At 45.4% G+C, this 18921-nt stretch overlaps 1 protein-coding gene across 1 annotated transcript in view; it reads left to right on the forward strand.

Annotated features, from left to right (window-relative positions):
- The window catches only part of LOC144759870 (uncharacterized), a 47567-nt gene extending 33041 nt beyond the window's left edge, over nt 1-14526 (forward strand). The window contains exons 3-4 of the mRNA XM_078646505.1: nt 11465-11760; nt 14386-14526. Coding sequence (XP_078502631.1) covers nt 11465-11760; nt 14386-14526 — 437 coding nt within the window. The remainder of the gene's footprint in view (nt 1-11464; nt 11761-14385) is intronic.
- The last annotated feature ends 4395 nt before the right edge of the window (nt 14527-18921 follow it).

The raw sequence follows: 18921 nt of genomic DNA on the forward strand, positions 1-18921 counted from the left end.
GTTCTCATGCATGATCCATCTATATAGAGCATCAGGTCAGGGTCTGGAAGTGCAATATCTGTCAGGTCTTGTCTTGGTTTCGTCACTATATTCATTACTTCCACACAGTCATGTGGTGGTGCATTTACTGTACTTGAGGGCAAAAGTGTTGCAGGGTTCAGAATATTACAACGTCTGATCTCTATGTGTGGCTGAAATAATGTCAGTTCATATCCTGTCAGTCTCGCTACAGTCAAGTGTTGTGTCTGTGTCCTGTTTAAGAGAACTTCTACTGCATGTGGTACTTGTACTATCAGAGGGTGTCCCAACACTATTGAGTCACTTTGTCTTATGGCTAGGGCTGTTGCTGCAACTGATTTCAGGCACGCAGGCAGAGCCTGGGCCACTGGATCTAGTGTACTAGAAAAATAAGCACACGGCTTGTGTTTTCCTGCTTGAGCTTGTGTGAGGACAGATAACGCTGTCCCATCTCGTTCAGTTACGAAAAGCATAAAAGGTTTACTGTAACATGGAGTCGCTAAAACTGGCGCTTGACATAATGCTCTTTTTAATTCCTCAAATGCCAAGGTGTGTTCTTGTGTCCAAGGGAGGACAGTCGGAGTGGCTGCTTCCTGAGTTGTCAATTGTATGAGTGGTTTGGCTAGAAAGGCATACTGGGGAATCCATTGCCTGCAGTATGAAGTGAGGCCAATAAAGGCACGTACTTCCTTTTGTGTCTTTGGCTGTGAAAGGTTGTGTTAGCTGTCTACCCTCCTTGGAAAGCAAGTGTCCAAGGTACACCACTTGCTTTTCACAGAATTGCAGCTTTGAAGGGGACACTTTGTGTCCCTTGTCTGTCAGAAAGTGTAAAACTGTCAGTGATGCATTTTCGCAGTCTGGTTCAGATCCTGTTGTAATTAGGATGTCGTCTACATACTGTATCAGTGCTGTGTTGGAAGGCATGTCAATACTGTCCAGCTGTCTCTTCAATGCCTGACTGTAAATACTAGGGCTCATTGCAAGAGCGAAACTCCTGCCAATTATTCTGTTTACACTACGAGGGAAAACTATTCATTTGCAAGCATGCACTTTTTTAAAGTCAATGAAACTTCCAGTGTTGACTGTAAGGAAGAGCAACTTGACCCCCACCTTATATAAACATTTCTTCCGCGGAAAGGAATTGGAGTATGGCCAATGATAACAAGACAGGCACTGCTCGGAGCTCCAAGAGTGAAAAGCCCTCCCTTCACAAAATATCTTTCCCTGGGAGCCAGGCCACTACGGGGCCTGGCTGAACGCCAGGCCACTACGGGGCCTGGCTGAACTATGGTTCAGCCTGAGCCACTTCAAGGTCGAAAAACACATTCTGTGTAATTCAAAACATATCTGTACCCAGGCCACAGGGCTAACCAACATTCTCTAACTTAACTGAAGCAAATTTAAAACGTGATAAAAAGCATCCTAAAATCAGTAATTAATAAGGACTTATTTTTTTTATTTCGTAGTTTAGACACATGCTAGCATTTTAAAATAATTATATCATAAAATATTGATACTAGCTGCAAAGGAAAAAGAAACAGAACAACATGGCATGGAAACACACCACATTTTACTTTTTGAAAATAACATGTGAAACACCATAATTTTGCTTTGCATAACCAAGATTTTCATAATTAAGTGTGCAAGCTCTTCTATTCTACCTATTAAAAGGGCCAGATTCATCTTTTTCAAAAAGCCATGTTTTCTAATTGAGTGGATTAACTGTCACACGCTATTCTAAAGGGCAGCTTGCATTGGGAAAAATAATGTATATTTTGTAGAACACATTTCTATTTAAAAAAACAAAACACACGGTTGCATTACACTAATTAAAAGCACATTCTATGATGGGTCTGTTTTATATTTTCTTCTCAACCGTGCCTTTGAAAGGAACCCTCAGCCGTGAAAACATTAAAGCACCCTCTGTGCAAACCCTTATCTCAATCAGACTGGTTTATTTACAACTTACCGACTTCTGAGTCAAACACATTAAATCAAGTGTTCCAAGGCAAACCCACACGAATACGTGGATAGAATGTTAAATGAACACTTCTATACTCTCCATGCAAAATGTTACCATTTCAGTCAGCAAGCTGACAAAGCACATGGACAGACCCAGCAACCAATGAAAAAGTTAAATCAAACCATCATTCATCTCACCACTCACTGACTTTTAGTGTCAGCTCACATAACCATGCATGTTAAACAGCATGTTAAAACAAATACTAACTTCTCAATACAAGATATTAACCCTTTGGCAGCTGAAGCACAATCATTCCCCAATGACTGCAGTACATGGGAAAGTCATGAACTCATTTCTCCACGTTATCACATAACACGTACGCACATCTTCAGAACCTTTTCTTCAAGCACTTGAAAGAGATCCAGCTCTCTCCTGCCTAACGTAATGATAACATGCTCTGCACAAACCATAACCACATGGCGCTATTCACAAGCCATATTCACAAGAAACTCAACAAGTCATAATAATGACATGCTCTTCATAAACCATATTTACAAGGAGCTATTTACAAGGAACTCCACAGTAAACTTATCTGGCCGATGGGGGCAGAGGGAAATCTGCGTTTACGTAGTCTGGTGCGGGCTCTTCTAGATAGGAGGAAATAAAAGCCTCTGATGCTGTCGGCTTTATTCTACATACTCTAAATGGTACAGGTGGTGGCGTTCGTGACCTACTGGGACTTACTGAGGTGGTCACTCTAGCTAGTTCTTCTGACAGGACAGGATAAATACCAGTAATGACGGCATTTCTTTCTCAGTCAGTCTTTTCTGTTTTGACCCGTTCCCCCCCCCCTCCCGTAGTTCTTTTTCTTTGGCTGTTTCCCCTGCTTGTCTAGTTTTATCTGCTTTATTCAATTCTTTCGCTATCCTCCTATGTGACTCTTTGCGCCACAATTCAATGGCATCTTTCTGAGAGGGTCTTGACTTCTTTTTCCATAGCGCTTCCTCTACTCTCATAATGCATTCAGGATCCCATGTTCCTGAGATAGGCCATCTATACTTTTCCTCCAGGTCCTTTGTATAGTCTACCCAGAAATCAAAAAACAAAATGGCGTCTAACCCATGCTTATTATACATATAATGACCAGGTGTGTCTCTAGGCGGGATGTTAACTGACTCTTCTAGTATACCTTTTCTGGTCCCTATCCGACGTAACTTCGAAAACAGTGGCATGTTTGAAACCAATATTCACAAAAATAGACTGAAACAATCAACAATCATTCACACACAAACAAATATTAAGCACTAAAACAGTTACAACCTAAACTGATACAGAGAGCTAAACATGTACTTGAAAAACGTTATGCACTGAAATACAGTACAGCCATACCGGTCTCAGAAATGAGACACGTCTTTACCGTGCCCACGTTTTACCGTGGGCCCGTCTTGACCGTGCCCACGTTTTACCGTGGACCCGTCTTGACCGTGTTCGTGTGAACGAACCCGTCTTTACCGTGCCCACGTGTTACCGTGGACCCGTCTTTACCGTTTTCACGAATAACGTGAACCCGTCTTTACCGTGCCCACGTGTTACCGTGGACCCATCTTTACCGTGCTCAAATAAATGAACCCGTCTTGAACTTTATGCATTCCCCATAGTGGTACTCACCGGGAAGCAGGACTGAGGGAGTAAGCAGGAAGTCCCGCTGGTGCGCACTTTGAAGTCCGTCACGGCTGTAGAAGGGGCCAAGAGCTGTACCTACGTCACCGGCGCGTGGGGAAAGGGATAGTCCCTGTATTCGGGCGCCAAATTAATGTGGTAAATAAAATATTACCCTGGCATAATTTCTAGGCATTAACAATTAGCATGTATCAAATGAGAGGCAGAGAGTCCGTGGTGTCCAAGTTAAAAGGGCTTTATTCCAATAACTCGAGTTAAGGGAGAATCAGTTCCATCTCCACTGAGGATCAGGAAGGGTCTTCTAACAATTATTCTCTGAAAATCATATATATACATTTCTCCTTGTACATAGGGAGGAACGCTCGAGGCAGAGCAAGAAAGAAAGAGATAAGAGCATGTGGGCGTGCATGAGGGTGTGCACTTGATGAGTCATAGGTGTGTGATAGGTGGGTCATAGGTGGGTGGCTACATAGAGGAGGAGTTACATGGCAGGCTGGAACTTTGCCCTACTTGTGCACGCAACTGGATCATGACGTGCAATTGATGTGTAACTGGGAGGAGAGCTGACTTTCAGTCTAGTAGAGAGATCTTTAGTGTCAAGGCGACCAGCACATCTGGTACTATCTGATATCTTGAGTCGGGGATGTATTATCTGAAGCAAAGGTTGCTCATCACTAAAAGACAGAAAGGGCATATATTTCTTTGTGCATTGCATGGGGCTGTGAGCGTTCTACAGATGCAAGTACTGTAATTACATTTAAACGGAGACAGGAAGGCTAGGTCTCTATCTCTACGGACGGGTTCTGTTTATTCTTGTTAACCGGGCAGGAATGTGATTCTGTACAACAAGCAGATAACTATTTTGCAAAACACTGTCTTGGCAACCCTTGCTGGGCCCTTTTCGGCTGAGCTAGAAGTATGCGAGGTCAGGGATACGTAACTGTAGCTTTCAGAGTGTCTGAGCCATGAAAAACCCTTAATTCAGAAAGTGGCTCAGGCTGAACCACAAAAAGGGTTCATCTCGATATTAAACGTGCACAATGCAAAAACATGGGCCTTACTGCTAACTTAACTTTGTTACATGGGAGACTTAATTACTGGCATCTTAAAGCAGGGCGTGATTGCAGAGGCCTTGTAATTCAGGCCACTACGAGAAAATGCATGGGAGGCATGCACATACATGTAACATAGGGTATACGTAGGGGGCATCTTGGTCAGGCAAAATTTCATTTTCCTCAACACTGGGCCTGGTGGATTGTTGGAGGTTGATGCATCCGAGCAGGTACAATACACCTTCCACTCTGGAGCCCATGGCAGTCTCTCTAGACTCGACTATGTTCTGATTCCAGCGGCGCAAGCCTCCTCTGTCAGAGAGATAAGACACCTGGCCCGGGGCATATCCAATCACTCCCCACTGTAGCTCAGCATGGATACTACTATGAGTAATGCGGTGGGGGGTCGCTCCGATAAACCCCTGGTATCTTCACAACCCTAAGACCCGCGCCGAGTTGATAAAGTCCCTCGATCACTACTTTGTTGAAAATGTGGGATCTGTGTCCTCTGCTGTATCATTGTGGGAGGCTTTTAAGACTGTGACAGGCTTTGTCTCTAATCGCTGGTGCCATGAAAAGTAAACATGAAGAAGAGGCCCGTCTAGAGACTGAAATAACCGAGCTGGAAAGTGACTTGGAGCTTGGCATGACCCGTGCTAAGCTTCATTCCCTCAGCCTTAAACAACTAGATTACAGAGCCCTGGTGACTGATGCTGCGAAAGTCATGAATAGAGAGCAACAGGGCAGACTGTATGATGTTGGAGATAAGGCAGGTAAATTGATCGCGTGGCTGGACAAGAAAGAAAGGGTGAGTCGTGTGGTTCCCGGGATTGAGAAGCTTGATGGAGTGCGTGTGACGGATCCGGCTGACATTGTTGAGTGTTTCGTGGAACATTTCCGAACTGTTTATTCTCCGGTCTCTGATAGGCTGGAGGAAGACTCTCATCTGTTGCTCCGCGATATTGCGTTGCCCTGCATGTCTGAGGCTGACAGAGACCTAATGGACGTGGCACTTTCGGCCGATGAGGTAGCTACCGCTATTCGTTCCGTGCGTTCTGGCAAGGCCATGGGTCCCAATGGCCTGCCCATTGAATTATACAAATTGCGTCCTGATAAAATGGCTCCGTATCTTCGTGATATGTTTCTAGAGTCACGAGACATCGGCTCCCTTCCTCGTGATCAGCGTCTTGCCACTATCGTGGTGATTCATAAGGAGGGGAAGCCGCGGGATCGCTGTGCTTCGCATAGGCCCATCTCGCTTCTAAATGCCGAACCGAAAATTCTTGCCAAATTATTGGCCGTCTGATAAAGGTGATTGGTGATTTGGTCCACCCGGATCAGTCCGGTTTTATCTCACACCGTAATACGGCACTCAACCTGCGGCGCTTGCATGGTGCTCTCGCGAGGGCAGCGTCTCTTCGTGAGCCGGCCATTTTGGCTTCCTTAATGCCACGATGGCCTTCGATACACTAGAGTGGCCTTATGTCTGGGCCACTCTTGCGAAATTTGGTTTTGGTCCTGGATTCATCGGTTGGGTGAAACTTTTGTATGAGGAGCCACTGGCGCAGGTGGTTGTGAATGGCCGAGTATCTGAGTCTTTTGTCCTCGGGAGGGGCACACGGCAGGGCTGTCCGTTGTCACCACTACTTTTCGCCCTCACCCTGGAGCCACTGGCTGCCTGGCTGCGGTGGAAGCCCTCGATTAAGGATATCCAATGGTCCCCGGATTTCGAGGATCTCGTATCGCTCTACGCAGATAATATCTTGTTGTATCTCATGTCCCCTCGAAAATCGCTGAATGTTTTGTTTGACGTGCTTACTTCGTTTGGAAAGAACTCGGGCCTTGTGATCAATTGGACTAAATCCTGTGTGTATGTGCTTTCGGGTGGTCTCCCTCCCCTGCCTCGCAGGTGCCCTATTCAGGTCTCACCGACGGGATTCAAGTACTTGGGGATTTTTGTATCTCTGGACCCCGCTGCTCGCTATGAGCGTAATCTGCTCCCTCCTCTTTAGAGGTTAAAGCTAGATGTCGTGCGCTGACGCTGCGCTGGCGCAGACTGCCGCTATCTCCACTCGGGCGCGCAGCTCTTTTCAAAATGATGTCCTTGCCGCGGTTTTTGTACGCGCTCCAGAATACGTTCGATACTATTCCGGTGAGCTATTTTCGAGAGGTGGAGAGCCTCCAGAGACGTTTAATCTGGGATGGCCGTTCACGTATCGCCCTTGCTAAACTCACACTTCCCTGGTACAATGGAGGTATAGCACTTCCGGATATCAGGCGTTATTATTGGGCCTCTCAGCTGAGTGCGATCAATCATGCAACGTATGCTCCTGTCTCTAACCCTGCATTTGAGATGGACAAATATCTACTACCGGGCGGGGACTACAATAGGGCGCTCTATTCCAAGGTGGCGGGGAAGGATTTATCTGGACCCACCAAGATCGCTGTACGAGTGTGGCATGATGCGACTGCGGCTGTGGGATGGAGGGATCGATTGACTCGAGCGACCCCTCTGTATGCGTCTGAAAGATTGGGATGTCTCTGGAAAACGAAAGGCTTTGAAAAATGGGATATCATTGGTATCAGTAGGATGGGCGACCTCAGGGCCAAGGGCAAAATCAAGACCTTTGTGGCATTAAAGATAGAATATGACCTGGGTGATAGGGAATTCTTCAGGTATGCACAGATTCACCATGCTTTGAATTCGGTTTTCCCTGCGGGAACCGACATCCCCGAGTCCTCCCCCCTTGAAGATCGGGTCCTCGACGGCTACGTGCTCGACAGCATTATTTCTTTGATATACAAAAAGTTGATCAACAGTCGGGTGGATCTGTTGGTGCGCCTCAGGGAGGGTTGGACCGGTGACGGTCTGGAGCTGGATGACGAGGATTGACAATCTGCATTATCCTCGCCCAAGGAAGTGGCGATTCCTGTCAGTCTCTGACTCGTTCAGCTCAAAATCTTACATCGTGTATATGTTACGGGTCCACGCTTGATTTGTATGGGCTATTCCTCTGATGGGTTTTGTAAGCGCGGTTCTGGAATGGTTGAACTTTCCATCATATCGTCTGGGAGTGCCCGGAGGTGGTGACGTTCTGGAGTCGTGTGCATGCTGTGATGGAAAGTGTCACTGGAGTGGTATTATTGCCCGAAGCCAGACGCTGCCTGTTGAATGTGTGGGAGCCAAATGATTATAACGTGGCGCAGATGCAGTGGGCGACCCTTGGGAATATGATCGCTAAGAGAGACATTGCGCAGTTGTGGGGTTCCCAGTGGCCACCCACGGTATCGGTGTGGAAGGAGAACATGGACAGGTGTATGTACAGAGAGAAGACTGTGTATGTGGCGCGGGGCAGACCTCGGAAATGGAATAAAATTTGGAGCCAGTAGAACGCATACCGGGGGAACATATGTACGCCTCCACTTATGGGGAGCCAAGATGTCCCCCTCTCCCCCTGATCCGACATTCTATGTACTTCGTTCTTTCTGTTATCTCTGATTTGTTTCCCCGCTGACCCCCCCCTCTCTGTAGTGCTGATCTGCTTTATAACACTTTGATCGAATGTCCTTCTCTGTGAACACATGTCCATTCGCACTGTATTTTGCCTTGTATGTTGTTTCTTTTTTCTTAATAAAAGTTTATAAAAAAATAAAATAAAATAAAACCACATTCTTGCACTTTATCGGATGACATTGGTACTTATGTTGTCATTACGGAATGTGTTAATGGGCTCCCTTTGTCCATTACTCAAGTTGGATCTGATTCTTCCCTTCTTGCCTTGACTGGTGAACAATTTATTTGAACAAGTCTTTGGCGACCAAGTCACTAAAGACATCCAGATTATCATGAGGCAAGGAGGAGTTATATGTAGCTTGCTTTTCGAAGCGAGTTAGGCTTCCCTGATCTATCTGTGCCTCATTGCCAAGTAACGCTTCCCGCTATTTCGTAGCACATATATTTCCATTATCCAGACCAGCCAATGTCATGAAGTATCAGTGTCTCTTGAACACAAGTCATATTTTCTGTATTGGGCTCCCCCATTCTCATGTTCATTGGCTTGGGTCTGATTTTACGATGATATCTTAGAAACGGAAATATGTCAATTCTACATGAACTGTAATCGAAGTCCCTACTAGGGCAGAAATATAAGCCGAGGTTCTGGATATTTAGTTCATCCATTGTCATTTAATGTTGTGATGAGTTATTAATTTCTCTTCCTATGGGGTGAGTTATCTTTTTCATTTGCTCTTTCCTGTCTTTCTCTTCCTCTGTTTGTGTGGATATTCCATTGTCCGTCCTTGTCTCAGTAAACCCTACTCAGCTAAAAAAGTGGCAAGTAGGTTTTTTTCCTAGGTAGAGTCGTCCAAGTCACCTTCTGAGCTTGATTCCTCTGTCAGAAGTTCATGTCATCTTTGTGTCAATGGAATTTTGACTGCTCTCCTTACTTATTCGTATCATCTTACAAAGTTTAAGACTCTTTGAGGACAGTAGTCTTGCTTTTCCCTTTAAAAGTTCCTCTTTTGTAGCTATTACCTCTTTCTTGTCACTTGTTCATCATTCTCGTTGTCCTTAAGTTCAGCTCTTATTTTCAATGCAAAGTTGGAGAACTCCATCAGACTGCAGACTTAGAACTGTAAAAAAAAAAAAACAAGTTAGCAGGCCTTTTCCATCTATGAACTCATGATCTGGAACAACATCCCTGTATCCATCAGGACCGCCCGACATTGCTCCCGTTTAGGAAAGAGTTGAAGACTCCCTTCTTTAAAAATAATTTATGCTCATCTTTGGCCCTAGCTTTAGGCTAGGTTTGCAGTATAGAAATAACATATAGATACATACATAAAGAAGCTGGCCAAGCCTACACTAACGTTTGAATACTTTTGAAAAAACTCTTGTGAACATGTTCATGGGAAAGTTGGGAATGGTTATCCCACCAGAGCACCCCTGGCATCAAGTTAAGATTTTATCAAGAGTAACAAGTCCACCTTTTAAGCCACTACATGACTGCAAGCCTTAATGGAGATAGTTGTCTACCTAGTAGCAGTCACTTCCTCAAACAGTTAGCAAACTACACACCCCATAAGTAGATGAACAGTTCCTGCAAGTTTACAAAGACAAAGTTAAATATGCTCCAAGAGTTAAACATGCACTCATGCTCTACATTATCAGAATTGAAAATGTATGAAAAATAAGACAGTTTATTGCACCGGCACAATTTGGCAAATGGTTTTCTACTCGTGCGGAGACTAGGGGTGGGCGGAATGTGTGTAGTCATGTTACGCAAAGCTCTGCGAAAAAAATCTCCGTGAGCACGCAGAATTCTGCGAACACGCTGAATTGCTTCTTCCGCCTGTTCACAATGATTTTTTCCTGTACGCAAACGCTGTTTGCGTGCTCGGGGGGAAATATCTTGCGAACACACATTTTGAAAGCGTGAACAAGCAAAAAATTCTACGAAGCCGCGGATCGCGGAGGTTTTGGCAATTCCACTTTCTCCGCGGAATGTGAAATTACCCAAATTCCTCAAATTCCGCAAGTGGAACTGAATTTACCACCCAGGCAGAGTGGAGACACCACATAGAAATACCACAGGCTGAGTCCACGTGTGATAAAGATGCAACCATGGATTTTCTACCCAACATACCTGTAGTAGATAATTGTAAAGCAGAAACATGTGGTTCTGTGCATACTTTCATAAAGTATTTCTCTGGTGACATCAATGCAAGGAATATAACCAGAAGTGTTTAATTGTTCTAAGCATATTAGTAACTCAATTAGCCATTCTTTCGTTTCAATCAATCAATCAATCAGCGGTTTATATGCTACTCACCTGTGAGGGTCTTAAGGCACTGGGGGTGGGGGGAGCAGCTCCGGGTCTGTCGAAAAGCCAGGTTTTGAGGCCCTTCCTGACCGTGTGGAGGGTTGGGGAGCGCCTGATGTTGACCGCGAGCTTGTTCCAGGATTTGGCTGCGATGTAGGAGAAGGTTCTACCGCCGGTTCTGTTTCTGCTGATGCGGGGAAACTCTGCCAGGGCGAGGTCAGTGGAGCAGAGGGTCCTCTTTGGTAGGTGGAAACAAATTCGGTCATTGAGGTATGTGGGTCCGATGTTGAGGGATTTGTAGGCGTGGGTGAGGAGTTTTAAGGTGATCCTCTTCTCAACGGGAAGCAAGTGGAGACTTCGTAGGTGTTGGGTCATGTTTGTGGCGTGGTGTCCCTAGAATGAGCCTGGCTGCGGCGTTCTGAACCTTACCTATTCTTCAAAGTTATGGCACAACCTGTGATGTGCCACAGCTTGCTGCAAATGGAAAATGTTACTCACTTGCATGTTGCAGGCTCACATGCATCACCCACTTGCTGTATGGTTGGAAAGTATATAGGTTGCTCAGATTAAGCAGTTTATTTTTTTAATTTTACACATATAAGCAGTTGTACTCCAATGGAGAAAACAACACACTGATTTTAATTGAAGTCTGCGCGCTGATGCATTATGCCTTTCTGTATAGGATTACGAGTCGTTCTCCAGATCAAAACTCAATCTTCAATTAATTTATTTTTAGTAGTCAGAACCCAACCCATGAGAGATCACTACATGTGAACTGTAGAACTACAAGCAACAAATGATTGTTTACAGGTAGTAACATTTTCCTTCCTTCATATATATTACTGTCCACCTTTCTCATATTATAACTGTGCATTTCTTTCAAGAAATATTTCCCACGTATAATTTTCAGTGTTCATTTCATTCTGCAGCACAGCAGTCGCAGACAGAAAGTATGAATAGGAATGAGAAACGTAAAGCTTCTAGAGGAAGGAAGAATTTTGCTTTGAAAATGAATGAAAGAAAACACCAAGGAATAGACAAAAGACAGAATGTTAACAATAAAACACTACCTGCAAAGCAGAAAAGAATATGCACATGCGTAAGAGCTTACGCCTGTGCTGAGTGTAAGAAGACATTTACTGGAAAGACGCATCTTTTACTGCACAAACAAACACACACAGATCGGTACCCCTACACTGAGCATGAAGTGAGGTTTGCTAATAAGGTAACACATGAAAAAACTCACAAAGGAGAGCGGCCTTTTCACTGCAATGTCTGTGAGAAAAGTTTCACTCAGAAGGGAAATCTTCTACAACATCAAAGCGTACACACAGGAGAGAAGCCTTATCACTGCACTGTGTGTTCCAAACCCTTTTCTCAGAAGGCACACCTTGTAATGCATCAAAGAACTCACACCGGAGAGAGGCCTTATCACTGCACTGTGTGTTCCAAGAGGTTTTCTCAGAAGGCGACCCTTGTACGGCATCAAAGCGTACACACAGGAGAGAGGCCTTATCACTGCACTGTGTGTAGCAAGAGCTTTGATCTTAAGGCAAACCTTGTACGCCATCAAAGAACACACAGGCGACTGCCGTGACGCCGTACAGGATATGGAAACTGCTGTAAACAAAAGGTGGTGCTCAGCAACCTCAAGTAACACATACAAGATGGAAACCTTCTTGAAGCACTGCCAAAAACCCTTAATTTAAAAAAAGAAATCTGATCTTTTACATCATCTAAGAATCTTCAGCTAAAGTTAGATCTCCTATGACATCTAACAACCCTTCCGGGCTGAGATCCTCCCTTTCCTCTGAATGTCAGAAGAGCTTTGAGTTAAAGGACAAACTGTAACGTTCGCAGCGTCTCCAAACAGAATGTAGGTTTTTCAACGTCACTAATGTCATTTCACCAAGCAACGAACTTCGTAGAGGCTGCTTCACTGCGAATTAAACCTGTCAGACTCCCATGAAATGTGTGCAGTGTTGAAGACATGTTACCAAGTGTGGATCATAAACTATCCTGATATACATAACGTCTGGGATTCAACAACAAACTATTGAAAGACCTGAGCACATGGGAAAAAGAAACTAGCAGAAGAAATAGGAATCAAAAACCACTTGAGGGCAAAAAATATAAACTCACTAAAGCAGGAACATCTACTCCCTATCAGTATCTTCAGACCGGCTGTGTAAATATTCTGTACAACCCATCCAGGCTGAGAGATCAAAAGAGGATTCATGGATGTCCAGATTCTAACAACTTACAAAGGTGGCACCAACCATATGATTCTGCAGTTTCAACTGCGGAGACCGTTACACAATTCATAATGTTTTGAGATGGTATATTCTGGTGAGAATTCTCTTTTTTTTTTATAATCAATTGTATTATCATTTGAAAAGAAAAAAAAAGACAGCATACATCTTACACTGTAAAGCCAATTCCATCTCCAACAGACAGTAAAAAACCCCACTGTGTGGGTAGGAGTATTTATGCAAGCCACCCAAGCTGGAAAGCAGCACCCCGATACACGGGAGAGCCAAAGCTGGCAATTTAAAACAGTAGGTTCAGCCATTTGCCCCAAACCCTATGGCACCTTCTGGGACAACCATGTTCCTCCTGGGCCACTCACCAATCCACTCCCTGGTGCGACTTTCGCAGGGTAGGGGGGTTGGGCTGGGCCCAGGCTGCAGCAATATCTCATTTAGCCACAGCGACCGCTGTTCCCTGAAAATGTTTGTCCGCTCTAGAGCAGTTCAAATCTTCAAATACACCCAGGAGAAGAAGTAAGGGATCGTGTGGAACCTGCCAACCCAAGGTCTGTATGAGCTCAGATTTCACCTCCGACCAGAAGGGGTCAAGGCCTGGGCAAAGCAAACTATATGGTAGAAGTCGGCCGGAGTTTGGCCGCTATTTTGGTCAGAATTAAATACCCAAAAACTAACGTTCACATACATTACAAAACAAAGCAGATTGTCCGATAAAGACACTGTAAGGAGTATTTAATCTCATTGTGTGATGTGTTTTGTGAGGTCAGTTGTGTCCTGTTCTAGTGTGAGGGGTGAGATTGACAACTAGACAAAGGACACTGCTGCAATGAGCTCTTTGCCAAGAATGTCTTATTTTACGCAATAAAACTTTGCTAATAAACCAATCTGCCTGCCTGTTCCATGTGGTGATGAGACTGGAGATACTTCAAACTCATCAGTACGTTCAGAGTGTCTGTTTTCTATCTTGGTGATTAGTCTGTCCCGGAAGAGGGTGGGGAGGAACTTACGCCCCCCTGCAGACCTTCCACCACCCGCCCCGAAGATGTGAGGCGTTCCAGTGTGTAGTTCGCTCCATCGCTGTGTTTATTAGAGTAGTGCAAGCGTTACAAGTACACTTTGCACTGTTGATGTTTCCGAAGAAAACTTTTGAAGTTTAATAGTGTAATTGCTTTGGGAACACCTTTGTCCCTTGGACCTTTTCCTTTACTGAGCGTATTGGTTGGCTTAAAATAGTCGATTACTCTGGACACTGTGCCATCTGTGAGCGCACAAGGCGTGCCTCCAAACTATTATATGGAAGCAACAGCACTAGTGTATGAAGTCTTGAATCATCCTGGTGAATGTTGTGTGCCCCCCACAAGATCCACCCATAGTCATCAGTGACCATGAAGCAAAGGACAGACAGATGCCTGGTGCGAGGCTGCTCTGGGGTCACTCAGACACCAGTGCCCATGTCGCCACCCCTATCCCCCACAATGTTTAACATCTACGTCTCTCCTTGGGCCTGACTTATCAGGAGGCATGGATTTGCCCTGGTCTCATATGCTGATGATTCTCAGCTTGTTATCTTTATCTTCAATCAGCCTGAGGCCACAGTCGCCGGGTTTCATGCTTCTCTCACTGAGATCATGACCTGGATGAACCATAGCTTCCTGAAAATGAACACTGACAAAACGGAGGTGATCAAGTTTGGCCCTGGCCGGTGCCTGTGGAATGACTCCTAGTGGCCGGTTGAGGCCGGGGAATGCCTGTGTCCTGTCCCCAAGGTCAGGAACCTCGGAATCATCTTCGATGACCAGTTTAATTTTTCTGCCCAGGTAAACAGTCTCACTTCCTCCTGCTTCTTTTTACTAAAAACCTTGAGAAAAATCTTGCCTTTTTTCTCACAAGAATTGCAAAAGACGGTGGTGGTGGCGCTCTTCCTGTCTAAACTGGACTATTGCAATGCTATTTTTTGGGCATTGATAAGACCCAGCTGAGAAAACTGCAGTCTCTACAGAACACTGCAGCAAGATTACTTCTAAACATTCCTAAAGGACAATCAACCTCGGCAGGAATTAAGTCACTGCACTGGCTTCCCATCCAGCAGCGGGTGGAATTTAAGGCCTTATGCCTGGTGTACAAAGCACTTTATGGCGGAGGTGCTGAGGATCTCCAAAACATTTTCCTACCTTATACCCCCCAAGTGCCCTTAGATCTGCTAATTTGGGCCTTATCCAGATTGCTAAGATCAGACGGGCAAGATGGGATGGCAGGACTTTATCAAGTTGTGCATCAAAGTTATGGAACAAAATGCCTATGGCCATGAAATTTCAATCTAATCAGCAGGTCTTTAGGAAGGACTTGAAAACATGGCTGTTCACTTCCACATAGTCCCCCAGTAACACAGGCCATACTTCCTTTCTACATACACTAGCGCCAAGACGCCATGGCAATCGAGCGCTCTATAAACATATATCCTATCCTATCCTATTTGGGCAAGTGCTGGAGTTTGCTGTGGCTGGTAGCAAGCCCTGGATCTGCAGTGACGTGTGGATCTCTAGGAATGAACTAAGTAGCAATGGTGGCATGTATGTGTGTGCAATGATGATACGCCCTGGGGGCTAAGTGAATGATGAGACTAGGAATTGGGGGCCTCAGCTAAAGCTGTGATACTGGATTATTGTCAAGAGCAAGCCAGCGGGTCACAAGATTGCTACAGCTACGTTGACACATTTACGGCATATCAGCCAGACATTAAACTTTATTCGGCTTACACAGGCTCTAAAAGTACAAGTTACTAGCATATTACACTCAAAATTAATTTACTAAAACACAGTGATTTTTTGGCGCCAGATGTTTGTCCCGCGCAGTAAAATCAGTGCGAACAGCACCACGCACAGTGCAAGAGGGCGCTGCATCTTTCCGCCACTTGAGTAGAAGTTCTACTAGAGCGGCAGCTTCCTCAACGTGAAGGGGAGGTTTCTCGACATGAGTGCGAGTGCCCATCCCCGGGCAGCCGCGTTGAGAAATTTGGCAGGGAGATGGTCTAGTGCTGGATTTTCCGTGCTCACGCTCTTCAATTTAACGTTGGTGAGCACAAGCAAGGAAATGTTTTTCTGAACTCCGAGTGCTCTGCGGAGTTTGAAAAACTCCACAAAGTCTGCGAACGGAGCGGAGTTCACCGCCCAGACCTAATGTTTATGTATCTGTATATAAGTGTTGAGAGAAATTTTATTTGAGCTATCACGTCAAGAATTCCAAATTTTATTAAGGACATATTGGTGGGAATAATGCTTTTTTTTCTATTACTGAATTTTCACAGCAACCAATCAACAGGACACTTAAAAACTACATTTCCCATGATGTCAGTAACCACAGTCCACAAACCACTGTCAATTATGCTCAGGTATGGCCAGCACCATCTTACTGCCTCATATTTGAGTATTCTCAGTTTCACACAGTTCATCCACAATATCCGGGTCCTAGATGGGATTACCTTCTTTGTCTAACCTGGAACACTGCAATAGTTGTATAAACGTCACTCAGCTGAAGACCTGTAAAGCTCCAACTTGAAACCTGTTACCTTGTCTAGTATCCAGGTGTCTTGAGACAACATGTCCCAGTTGTTAAAGAAATATCTCATTTTTCCCGCCACCCAAATGTTATTTGACATGGAATAATCTATACCCTGAAAAATAAGCATGGAGGGAGGTCTCGCTCCGGGCGGTCCCCCCTTAATTGAATTATTGTAGTCCTTCTCAGTGGTAAGGGCATCAGGGGCCGAGTACCCTAGTACTTGACAGCTACTCCCTGTAGACAAATAGTTTTGATCTTGCTGGTGCAAACTCTGGCCTCATTTACAAGAGGCCTGCCCAGCTGGAGCGTCACTTTTCTTTTAAAGCCCGTGTGGTGCAGGCCTCTGAATCATATCTACAAGGCGACGCAAAACACTTCATGGATATGGAGTAAGGCTGGGCTGCCCAAAGCGCTGCGTTGGCTTACTCTGCATCAAGGAGGTGTTCCATGGGTGTTGCTGTGGGTTTTCCCACGAAACACCCATTTATTTGACACCGCCCAAGATTTAGACACTCAAGCAAACCTGGGGCAATGCCAAAACCTTACACCTCCCCAAAGCAGGCATAACGAGGAGAAATGTTTTCATTTCTCCTCTTTTATTCCTCTTTCCATGTGTGCCACGTTCTTCAGCAGACATAGACCCCAGTGCACCATGGTGCAAGGGTGTCTGTGTTGGTGCTCGGCTGGAAAATGTGCGCCTGAAAGGCCAGTAATGCACTGTGTCCTGTATGGTGCATTCCTGCTCTTTCAAATGGCGCAGAGCAGTGCACCAAAAACGACTTGCAATGCTGCTGTATGCCAATTCTTGGTAAATGAGGCCCTCAGTGTTCCCCGATCAGTGTACGAGGTGGTATTGAACATGTATTGTGGGTCTAATTATCACAGCTTGACCATGGGCTTATCGCTCGCGTAAAGCGGTGTGGGCACACTGGGGCGTGTGCATCAAAGCTTGCAGTAGAAGACTGCGCTCCACCGATCAGAGAGGGTGCAGTCTGACCCAAATCTACTGCTCCACAGATGGAAACGCTGTGGCAATTACCCACCGATTACATCGCTCGGCAGACAAGTGTAGCAGCTTCTCTTTCAATTACATTAAGAATCAAATAAAAGAATTAATCAAGAAGCAAATACACCGTACATAAGCTTATATAAGAAGATCGGACCACAACCAGATATATGAATGATAACTGTGCTCTTTATAAAGTATACCAAAAAGAGGTATACTGTGCATGGAGCCCAGGGGTTTCCTAATGAGTGGACGGGGTTTGCTTTAGCAATCTTCAAGGTGCTCTTCTAGGGAGTAGTGAGGTCGAGCAGCTTTAGGCTTATCAGAGAGGAGTGTCAGACATCTGTGATACACACAGAGTCAATAAATGGTACACACGACTCAAGGAGATATATAACCCTTGATATATATATATATTTAGGCACCAGAATCAATACAATCAGGTAACAGTGCAATTTTCATAAGCGTCAATGCTATCCTATGGAGGAAAAACAAATGCTGCATACAAGTTCTTTACAGCGACTCACCTGATCAGTCTCGTGATCTTAAGGTGAGTATGGGGCAAGGTCCAAGGCAGCATCAACAGGTCACCCCCAGGGGCACTAGGGCGGCCAGGTGCAGTGGTGCAATACAGCATCTGGTGCCCAATGTTAATCTATGGGGATCGGTCTGGTTGAACAAAGGCTTCGGGTTTGGACTGGGAGGCCAGTCAGGCTGAATCAGCAGGTGGACTCGGCTCTTATGATACTCAGGGACACCTTTGGTCCTCTTTGCCAACGGTGCATGCCGTGTTGGGTTTTTGGTGTCCGGAGTCCTCTCAGTCCTGTTTGGGTGCCTGCAGGCTGCAGGGAAGCAGCTCTGCTGCTCCATGGGCGATCCTGGTTCGTGGGTGAAGTGCTAGCACTTCTTTCAGGCTTCTGCAGACACAGCAGCTGCAGAACAAGTGGTCTTTGTCACAGTTGTCCAGGACAGCAATCCGGTTGGCACCAAGTCAGTTCGTGTCTTCTGTTCCTTCTTGCGAATCTTCACAACCGTCTTCTTGTTTCAGGTCATCAGGATCTGATTTCATGGTGCCAGGAACTCCCCTAAATACTAGATTTACGGGAGTGAAGGGTAGTAGCCAAAGAGTCCTGAGGGAAGTGGGCATAACTCTGTCCCAGAGTTCCTAATTCTGTCATCACAAAGATGACTCTGAGATTTCACGTTCACTCAGGTAGCCCATCTTAGGGGCGGAACTATCCTGAAGGTGAACACACCTGTCTGACTATTAATGTTCCCACCTTGTCCAGGCGCCGAGCAGACCCTGGCCAAGAGGGATCAGCATCCTCTCCTGTGAGCGAAGCCAAGTTCCCAAAGGTGGTGGGCTCTTTGAAGCTCCCTGCCTTAGAATGCTAATTCAGAGGTCATCCTGTGGGAGGGATTGTAAACACCCTCTGCCTGAGCGGGCTTTGTGTCAGACCTCCTGAGAGAAAAAGGCTGTCACCCTTGGGTCCCAGAACCATGTCTGTGGTGGCAGGCTGGCTAGGACCAGTCAGCGTAGCACACTGGTAGTTGG

The sequence above is a fragment of the Lissotriton helveticus genome, chromosome 1_1 (genome assembly GCF_964261635.1).
Source record: "Lissotriton helveticus chromosome 1_1, aLisHel1.1, whole genome shotgun sequence".
Lineage (NCBI taxonomy): Eukaryota > Metazoa > Chordata > Amphibia > Caudata > Salamandridae > Lissotriton > Lissotriton helveticus.